This window comes from Lates calcarifer, linkage group LG11 (assembly GCF_001640805.2).
Source record: "Lates calcarifer isolate ASB-BC8 linkage group LG11, TLL_Latcal_v3, whole genome shotgun sequence".
In the NCBI taxonomy this organism is placed as follows: Eukaryota; Metazoa; Chordata; class Actinopteri; family Centropomidae; genus Lates; species Lates calcarifer.
Genome location: NC_066843.1, coordinates 15,136,124 through 15,146,639, shown reverse-complemented (window position 1 = coordinate 15,146,639; position 10,516 = coordinate 15,136,124). Strand labels below are relative to the sequence as shown.

Below are 10,516 nucleotides of genomic sequence, written 5' to 3'. Positions count from 1 at the left end.
TCTACAGTCAAAACTTCAATTCGATGCTGTGACTGTGGTTAGGTACAGAAAACACACACACACACACACACACACACTAAACCATTTCAGTATCGTTGCAGTACCAGGAACCCATTCACATGTTTACGCACACACAACCAGACTTCCCTGAAGAGAGGAACCGCGATAAAAGAAACACGTACCGACCACAAGATGACTGAGGGCTCCTGCAACAGCCACAGGAGCACAACGCAAGGTAGAAAGTGTAAAGGCAACGTCATGATCTTAGCCTTCAGACCGTCTCACACACACACAAGTTTGAATTCAGGCCAGAAAGCAAATGCGTGCATCATTTTTTTTTACACTTGCCAAATACTTTCAAAGTCAGGTTTACACCTGATTGTGGAGCTGCAGTGCAGGAAGTAACACATTTTCCTTCACAGAATTGTTTTATGCTGCACTTTGAAGGTCACCATGTGGGTGTTTTGTTCCCCCAAAGGCATCCTCAGTTTAGGTCAGGGTCTTACAGCTTTTTCCGACCTATGACTCCATTTTAGACTCCCAACTTTTTTAAGACCATAGAAATTTGAGAGACTTTGTATTGAAGAGAGAGTATTTCCAACCCATTATAAAGTAACATCCAGTAACATCAATATCAGTCTTTCAGATCTTCTATGAGACCTTCTGTATATTACGTTACCCTCAATTTGTGTAACTTTGGCCATGGAACACAATTAGAAGAGGATTGCACACACTCAGTAATGTAGTAAACAAGGGGGTGTGTGCTCTTGGGGCTGGCAGTTCTTTTCTAATATTTCCTGTGGTTTTCTTGCTCAAACACTGAGGAGAAACTCCTCTGCTGTTACTAAAGGAGTGTGATTCTGTGAAGAAGGTAGAAAAAAAAACCCTGCTGTCTGCAAACACAATAACAAGGCTCATGCAGCTGTCTCACTGTTGTTAAGTAGAATAATTTATTGCAGTTCTTTATTTATTCCTCTGTTTTAGTTCATTAACAATAATTACAGGTTTAAAAGCCAAAAGCATTTACAGGGCATACAAACATTTTACATACACACACATACAATCAGAGACTTAATAATGGAAGCTTGTCACGGCATGTTTTGATAGAGGTTGCTGGTGGTTATAGGCAAACTCAACGTGCCGCCATGTTGGAAGACAACATGGCGGCACGTTGAGTTCCTCCAAACCGTCAGCATCAGCTCTACAGACAGTGCCAAGCCTCCTCAGCATGTCAGTGATCATCACTATCATTCCTCTGCTATTTACAGTAGCCAGATGGAAATACTAAGGGACAGACTCAGTATTGCTCTGAATTTCTCACTTACAAACTTGTCGATGACTGTACAGAGTTAAAAAATAAGAATGATCAAGCGTTAAGACTTCAGCTGTATGATGATGGCACAGACTAGAAGAGAGTGAGCTGGAAAGCAAAGGAAGGAGAGAAAAGCAGCAAGAATAAAAGGATTTAAAAAAAGATGACACGGGGAGAAGGACTGATTTAAACAATCTGTGTGTGTGCTTTGTTCCTAACTAAGAATTTACAAATCAAGTCATGAGTTAAGGTTAAAATACAGTGATCCAATTATCCCCAAACTGATCAAATAACACCGCTGTTTGGAGAGGTAAGTTGTCCGTTACATTCGACTCTCCCCTCGTTGGTTAGCTCTTAAGATTATTGCAGTAGTAAAGCTTTATTCAGCTGATTAAAGGTGAAGAGGGGATTTGCCCCTAGAGGCTGACATCAGGACAGCATCTTGTTTCCCATAGACTGACATTAAACCTAATGTTATTACTTCTGTATTTCCAGGTTTTAAACATGGCTTTTTGGGATAAAAATATGATCCAAACCTCGTGTTTGAAGGTTTTTTGGAGGGTATTCACTACATTATCCACATAATTTTCTTTCCTGGAGAATGGATGCTATATGGCTCATCACCAAATGGATTTGACAATCCATTAGGCAAATTTCTGAGAAGATGCTCCCAATCTATTTCAACCCATCACCTAAAACATGGAGGATAAAACTGCACCTGAGGAGCAACTGGCAGATACATTCAACCCAGTGTTGTCGTAGCGGTGCGTAGACCTGAAGATGCTGACATTATTTCAAATGGTTTCTCATGACTCTTTGAACTTGAAACATCTAACATCACAAATCGCTATTATACTGCATCACCCTATGAGTCTGTCAGAGTTTGATTTGATACTTTTTAATCTTTTTTTCTAAATGTATCAAACAATCTGAAATAGCTCAGTTTTTCAACCACTAAAACAGGATGTTATATTTGAGTTCCATGTAAAATGAATGAATGAATCAATACATGGACTGACTCAAGAGATACTGAGTCACTGACTACTACTACTCAGTTAATGGCTCTGCATTATATATTCAGAAGCCTTTGCTCCATTCACATCTTTCAAACCATTCATTCTATCAGTCAGGCTGCTGATAGGTGAATTAACTCACTGAATGAACACACGTCATCTAATCCCCACAAGCTATGAACCACAGATTTAGGAAAGAAGATTCATTGATTTCTGTTGCATATGTGAAAAAAAAAAGAAGCTTGTCCACACTGCATTCAAGCAACCTGTGGATCCGACTTTTCCTAAACTGCCAGCTCTAGACGTTTGCTATGGTGGAAACCCAAATGTGTGCAACTAAAAAGCAACTTTTCACACACTTCATGTCACAATTCCACATGAAGTAATCCAAATGTTTACTAGCAGAACACAAGATGGCCGCTTAAAAAAATATTAGGTTACTATTACACGAACGTTTACAGCTTGATGCCTGCTCCCTCCTTGCTCAAGATGTTGCAGGTCATAGACACCTATTAGAAAATGGGAAATTAATGGATCGTTACTTTACATGTGGAAGAATGAAAATTAAACCAACTGTGGAACACACACATCTACCCAGTGGCAGTTCTAGGTGGCAGTAACTGCTAACTGGTCTGACATGCAGTGGCTAAAAGACTAGTGCAGCTGATTCTGTGTGTTCTGTATGTATAGTGTGTGTGTTAGCATAGTATCACCACCACAAAACATTAGTGGTGAACTGTTATGTGAACATGAGACACGAAAGATAGGAAAGGTTTTTTTTAAAACCTCACGAGCGGATTAACAGCTCACAGCAGCAACAGCATGTGGCGTGTGCGTCTGTGTGTGTCTTTGAGCTGACAATCAATCAATCAGAATGAGTAAAAAACGTTGCTGGTTGCGCGCATTGACACACACGTGCTAAAAACACTCACGCAGCGCGCGCACACACACACACACGACCGGACACACTCGAGTGCACAAAAATCCCGAAATGTGCTTTGAGCCTCCCTGGAGTTGAACCAGTGTCTGTCTCGTCCTCTGTTCTCTCTGTGCATTAAAGAGTCTTTCTTCATGTGCAAACACAAAAGTTGAGATGCCTCCAAAAGCCTCTTGGACTATCCACATCACACACTACCTACAGGTCGCAACAAGAAAATATACTGCAGCCAAGCTGGATAGTTTTAACTATCACACTTCACTGTCTTCTGTGTCAGTTAGAGATGAGTTTAAGTGCATGAATGTGTGTGTGTGTGTGTGTGTGTGTATGTGTGTATGTGTGTGTTGCTTAATCCAATTCAGGTGAGTCTGGTGTTTCAGTGTGTCTCTCAGCGTCTCCTGTGTTCTCTACGGAGTCTCTATCCACCTCTAGAGATGTGTTGTCACCTTCTCGCTCATCTCCACCCTCTGGTCCCTCCGGTGCATCGTCAGTGGGTGTGACCAACTCCGTCGTCGTGGTTTCCTCTTTTACCGTTGCATCTGTCTCCGTCTCGTCCATCGGCGACCCCTCCTCCTCTTGCAGCTCCTCCTCTACCCTTTGCTCTCCTTTCCCTTCCCCATCCTCCTCAGCCTCCTCCTCCTCCTCTTCTGCGATGGAGGCATCCGGTCTCTGGAGGGAGTGTGTCTGGGGAACGTGGCCGGCGCACGGGTGCAGGTGTGGTGAGTCGGCGGGGGGGAGCAGCGTGAGCGACTCCACACTCAGGGTGTCGGCGCTGTTGTCGGTGAGGAGGGAGATGGTGGGCTGCGAGGCCGGGGTGAGGCTTGGGGCCAGGGTTGGAGCCGGGATTGGGGTCGAGGGAGCAGAGGAGACCAGCATTACCTCTCCACCTCCTCCTTCCCCTTCTCCACCCGAGGAGGAGGGCGTGGTGTGTTCCAAAAACGCACCATCATCTAGTGGAGTGGACAGGACAGAGTGAGGCAGGTTGACTCATTCTTAAGGATTTTCACTGTGGCCTGGTGCGACATCATTCAGCTTTTCTTTACTAAAACCCTCAAAAAATGTTGGTCCTACTTTATTAATGTTGCTTTTCTGCACAGAAAACATCTAGAAGGGAAACAGTATTGTTTCCTGAAAAATTAAGTTTCAATCTTCCAGGGCAGTAAAATCCCACATTATTCCATAAATTCAGCAGATAATTTTATTTCAGGAAAACATTAAGGATTACTTCAGTATTTTTGAACCTGGGCCTTATTTCAATTTGTTTTTGTGTTATTGTGTGGTACTTTCACTCATGTAAAGGATCTGAATTCTTCTTCCACCACTGACAGTCACACATTATCAGAAACAAACTGAGACAGGAGTGCTCCAGCAGCTCCAGCGTTCTGTGTTGTAAAAGTACTGTTGTTGTCAATGGGAGTCTGCTTAGAGCGATACAGCTATGTTTCTAACAAAAACAATCATAGTCTGTAGGAATTCTATCCATAATGTTGTCTGACACTTACAATAACAGTATGAGTCAGTGGCAAAAACAAACACTTTACTGGACTTAATTCTTAGCGTTAACAATTGTCCATTGGATTACACTGATGCCGCTTTTTAAAAAAAAAAAAAAAAAACACCAGAGCTATCCTTTAATGTACTTACTGTAAAGATCTGGGCAGGTAAGAAATGCCACACACATGTTTGGACAGGCACAGGCAGACTGACAACTGAGTAACACAGCAAATTGTGTTCACCAAGTACCTCCTTCTGTTTTCATTGTTTATAGAGTAAAGAATAAACAGGTCCTTTCTAACAAGGTTGAGCTTGTTTCAAATGAGTCACTGGTACAGAGAAGTTTCTGAGAAAAAAAAAGAGGTAAAGGCCAGACACACTGCACAAAAATGACTCATAAGTAGCAGCAGCAGCAGCAAAAACAGCAGTACTAATAATCAAACACTACAGTTTGTTTGGGAGAACTACAACTACACTATGTAACACTGTCTCAATTACTATGTAAGCATACTTACTTTGTAAGAGTGTGAGGGTGCAGTATGAAAAATATAATAAAACTGTTTTACAACAATCACTGTTAGAGCTACAAAATGAGAACAAAGCCCTTAGCTAACAGGAGATAAACTGAAGGAGGTACATAAACAATCCAGACCCTTTTACTTGTTTGACAGACAAGATTTGAAAAAAAGTGGCTTCTCTAAGCAGAATTAAACACAAAAAAGAAAGAAATTAAGTTAAAAACTTTGTTGTGGTGAGCAGTTATCCACAGTGGAGCATCAGCCGCAGTTATGATGCCATTCAGGTATGAGCAATTGTATGAAACACTCACTGTCTATACAGATATACTCAGTACTGAAAAAAAAGCCTAAAGAGATAAACACTCATGACACTTTAGTTTCTTAGCAGCAATGTATATCACAAATGCAGGACTGCTGATGTGCAACATTCAATCATATATTTATGTTATTATGTAAATAAAGAAATGGTTAAACACCTCAAACTATGAAGAACTCTTCATTTTTATCAAAGCATTCAGTACTAGCTTGTATCTGGTCCGGTAAATGCTTTGCTGAAAGTACCTGCTGCAAACAAAGCTTGGCGCACATACATCCTGAACCATGTATAGCTGGAATCTGCTCAGGTATGGTGTTCCTCTATAACCAGTTTAACAGGTTCTCTGAAGGGTACAATGTGGTTGTTTGCATTCTCGAAGAAACACCACATGTATAACACTTATATGACGTTGTCATAGTAGTTGTACATATGTGTACTGTGTACTTCTTATATACCAACAGCTCAGCTGACACCACTGGCATGTGTATATATGTAGCTATACAACCAGTTACAACCAGTGCTCTTTGTGTTATAGTGCAGTTATGCTATACCACACTTCACCTTCATTGCAATTCTAGTCTCTTTTTGCACCTGAGACTTTACTTTCCCCAAATTGCTGCTTTACATCATGGTCCAGAATGTATTATAATACACTGTATGTGCTTCATTATGCTTTCTGCATGTTGATGTAGTGTGTGTGTGTGTGTGTGTGTGTGTGTGTGTGTGTGTGTGTGTGTGTGTGCTACCTGTAGGGCTCTGAGCTGATATAGTGCTTGCAGTAACAGAGTCGCATCTTCCTGTGCTTCCACTCCCACTGGAGGGAGGAGAAGGGGAGGAGAGGGGCGAGGGACTGTGCTGTGACACACAGTGAGCCACTGCAAAACCTGGGGATGGTGCACCCGCGCATAAACACACACACGCGCACACATGCACACACGTGTTACCACTGCCGGGAAATTCTTTCATCTGACCACATCTTAGATCTTATATCCAGTGTCTGAATTATTGTGTGATGCACAGCGTGTACACTCCTATATCATGTGAGCAAAAAGGTTTGTGTGTCTGTCAAGTTCAGTTTTTGCATGAATGCTTATATGTGTTTAGATCTGAGAGAGATTCATTGTATAACCTAAATAAACCACCTTATTTAAACTATTTAAAACCCTTTATTGCTGTAATTTACCAAAAGCATGCAGAAATGGTATATAGCTACCATAGAAACAGGCCCATTGGGTGGAAAACAACATGTTAACTTTTTAAGCAGCGATAAGTAACAAGGTGTCCTGTCCTGGAACTGCAGCAGGTTATATAAACAAGTGAAAAGGATTTACAGGGCAATAGAAGAGAATATCATGCAAAACTACAGCAAATGCTATTTAGCATAAAAGGAAACATCCAAAGTTAAAAAACAAAAGCAAGGCCAGGGGGGGGAGTTTTCACAAAACCTCTAATCTGAATCTCCTGGCACAAACAAGGCTGACTTACTGTTACACTTCTACACTAAAGATCAAATCACAAACCCCTTCCCACTGATCCGACTCTACCACAAGTTGGTTTGAAGATAAGGGCAACTTCTGACAAAGTTTTCCTCTGAAACTTGTTATAAAAAAAAAAATTCTAAAATCTTAATACAATAACAATTATGGATTATTATAATATTCTGCATAAAGCATCCAGTGTGTGTCAACCAGGGGTTTGAGTTTACTCTTTACTGTTGGTCTGTGTCTACTATGCCTACATTATAAGCTAAGAAAGTTTGAAGCTGTGTACAGGTGGTGGACTCTGGTTATGAGTGTGTTACCTGGTACTTTATCGACAGAGGCAAAGACTGATCTGTTTGCTGTGGGGTCGTTGGGGGCCCGCCTCGACTGCTCGTAGAATCGGAACGGCAGGCCGCTGGGCGAAGCGTTGGCTGTCTGACCAAAACCCAAAACCTCTGTTGCGCTGGGCTGCACTGGCAGGTCCAAAAGTGCTGCACACACAGGAAGCACAGGGATATAAATAAAGCATCTGCAGTGCATCAAGCTTAGGGATTTAGATTCAAATTACATAGAAACGTATCTGCCTTATATCATAGAAAGGGACTAAATTCAGACTTTGGGAAAGCATGTCTGGTGTTTTACTATGACTGGATTCAGAGTAACTAAGAAACATGTTTGTGTGTGTGATTGTGTTGCGAATGAGAGGGCCTGAATCAGAGTTTGTTATTGCAGTGGCTATTTTAACAGGGTTCACATCCTCCTCGACTTTGCTGCATTGGCAAGATTTCAGATATTTGTTATGACTTAGTACGAATCTGTGTAATTCTACAGAAACAGACCATTAAGAGGGGAAGTACAAGTGACTGATGGGTAAATCCGTCAGAATGTACATTAGTAAAGGATTCTCAATTACTCTTCTGTGTGTATAGATTTACATTTACAGATTTTAGATGTTTAGGCTTTTGGCTTTAAAAGCACCTGACACAGAGTAGAACTGTAAGAAAGGGGAAAAAAAAAAGATTTTCAGATCAGTCAGCATTAATTGTGGTTAAAAACAAGATCAGATCAGATTTCTGTGAATTATCAAGGATGACCTCAGAGCAAGAAGAAAACAGGGGAAATTATTTTTTAAAACTTAAAGATAAACTGAGTGACAAGAGGAGAAAAACAGTGTCAATTCAAGGAAATACTGAATCTATAGAGTGCTTAATAAACAAATTAGCTTTCACCTCTCTTGGACAGTACTTTTACTTTTACTTAATTTAGCAAATTAACTAATAGATTTTGATTTAGTTTTTTAAAATTCTTCTTATTCTTTTTTTGGTTAAGGATGATTCTGCCTTGCCACAGACTTCCTTAAAGTAATGTTACCTGTTAAGCTGTAGTTGTACATAACCAATGGCCAACCAGTTGAGTCATATATTCACACTGTTTAGTTTCAAAGTAGCTTCTGAAAACTCCACCAGACTGAGTGAAAAAGAGCAGCCACACTGCTTTCAAAGAAAATAGAAAATTTGGGCGCAGACAAAAGGCATAACAGGCTTCCTATTTACTCACCAGCGATCCTCTGCATCTTCATTCGTCGGGCCTGGATGCGACCTTTGGCAAGCCTCTGCTTGGCGATGATGCAGCGGATGTGGTCCGCGAAGATGAAGTTGGCCTGTAGGATGGGCAGGGGCTTGGCGTGGGGATTGGAGCTTGGCTTATGGATGACGATGTTCAACGCCCTGCTGTCATCCTCGACGCCAGACACCTGCATGTCCTGTTGACAGAGGGAGCAGGGCGAGCAATAAGGAGAGACGGAACAAGGAAAGGAAAAAAGGTTGGAGAGTACAGACAGAAAGAGACAAAGAGATGGAAAAAAAGTATATGAAATGGGAGAGAAAAGAGGGGGCAGGAGAAAATAGAGGAAAATGGAATAAAAGATAGAAATGAATAGAAAGTTAAAGCAGAAACGCATAAAGGAGAAATAAATTTTGAGAATAGTTACTTTCACATATTTAGACACAACATGAGCAGAAAAAGGAACATTATATTTTATATAACAGATTTGAAACATACAGGAAACACATGGTAATAACACTTTCACAATATCCGTTTCACAAGAACATACGGTTTATATATATTCTGCAATTTCAGATTTCAAAATTCCTTAGTAATGAAAGGCAATGTCACTTATTTGAAGTCATATTGATCCTGAAGAATACACTATAAGTCATTCTCAAAATGACTAAACATGCTTATACCAAACAGTGACACTGAAGTAACAAATCAATGTAATGAAGAAGAACCGAGAGGGAGACAAACAGAGAAGTCAACTTGGTGGGAGTGCAAGGGGAGAATAAAGAAAAAGTTGGATAACATTTTTTTTTTATTAAAAACAATGAGACCGTGTAAATACATGATATGCTGAGTGAGGAGTAGCAGAGAAAAATTTAAAAGGCAAACCAAAGGTTAGAATAAAAAAGGAAGAAGGCACTTAAATCCATGTTTCTTTGATTTAATACAAAATTTAATACTAAACTTTCTTTAACACAGACACACACACACACAGTCATGGAGACACCACTTTTCTCTTACTTGCAAGAGTCCAGCAAACTTGACTACACCCCATCCAAGGCGTTTGGTTTCTGGTTCCACCAGACTCATCTGGTACACATCTACAGCGAGGAACCTCTGGGCCTGGCCGCCATCTTTACTGACCACCATACAGGCTATCAGGTCACTGTTATCTGAAACAGATCGCAGACATGAAGGTAAATGTACTGCTATGTAAATCAAGTCATGGTATGGCTGTATTGCTGACTCAAGCATTGAAAAAGGTCAGAAAAATAATCGGACATTCCACGAACGGCATAGTTTTTTTTCCCAGGCGAAAAAGACTGAAATTAGTCTCTGGGTAACACTTCTCCACTAAGGGGATTCACCCTGCTTCTCTCTGTCATTTATCATCATTAACAGAACATTTTTGGACACTTGAGTTGTGGTTGAAGAAGCATAAGATGTGTGAAAGCTTAACCTTGAGCCCTGGGAAGTTGAGATTACTACATTTAATAGACTAAGAAATAAAAAATATGGGGCTGATGAATGACAACCGATTTCTTGTTACACAACAGCATGTGAAAGTCCCCAGTTGAAACAATGAAGCTTCAAGTTAACAGTTTATAAGATTAAGAAGACTAAAATGTTTCGCTGAGACACACAAACCCACACACAGTTAATATTAGGTATTTGATTGGAACATACTGCACTTGATTACTAATGCAATACCACATAAAATGAGGATATCTGCTTTAATAATCTACTTATGTTTTATGTTTCAAATGAAATTTGTACAATACAATGATTAATCATAAGAAAAACATTTCAGTTCAACAGCAGCACAAACTACAGCCTCCAAAACCATCACACAGTTGAATTATCGCCTCTTTAAAACGATTTCTGT

At 40.5% G+C, this 10,516-nt stretch overlaps 1 protein-coding gene across 4 annotated transcripts in view; it reads right to left on the bottom strand.

Annotated features, from left to right (window-relative positions):
* Positions 1–927: 927 nt before the first annotated feature.
* The window catches only part of clec16a (C-type lectin domain containing 16A), a 40,846-nt gene continuing 31,257 nt past the window's right edge, over positions 928–10,516 (bottom strand). For 3 of the 4 annotated variants that reach the window (XM_051073757.1, XM_018672859.2, XM_051073758.1), the window contains exons 19-23: positions 9,652–9,803; positions 8,629–8,833; positions 7,392–7,562; positions 6,337–6,474; positions 928–4,212 (exon numbers count right to left, since the gene is read on the bottom strand). In XM_051073757.1, coding sequence (XP_050929714.1) covers positions 3,611–4,212; positions 6,337–6,474; positions 7,392–7,562; positions 8,629–8,833; positions 9,652–9,803 — 1,268 coding nt within the window. In that variant the 3' untranslated portion in view covers positions 928–3,610. The remainder of the gene's footprint in view (positions 4,213–6,336; positions 6,475–7,391; positions 7,563–8,628; positions 8,834–9,651; positions 9,804–10,516) is intronic. The other variant, XM_051073759.1, reaches the window with a different exon arrangement.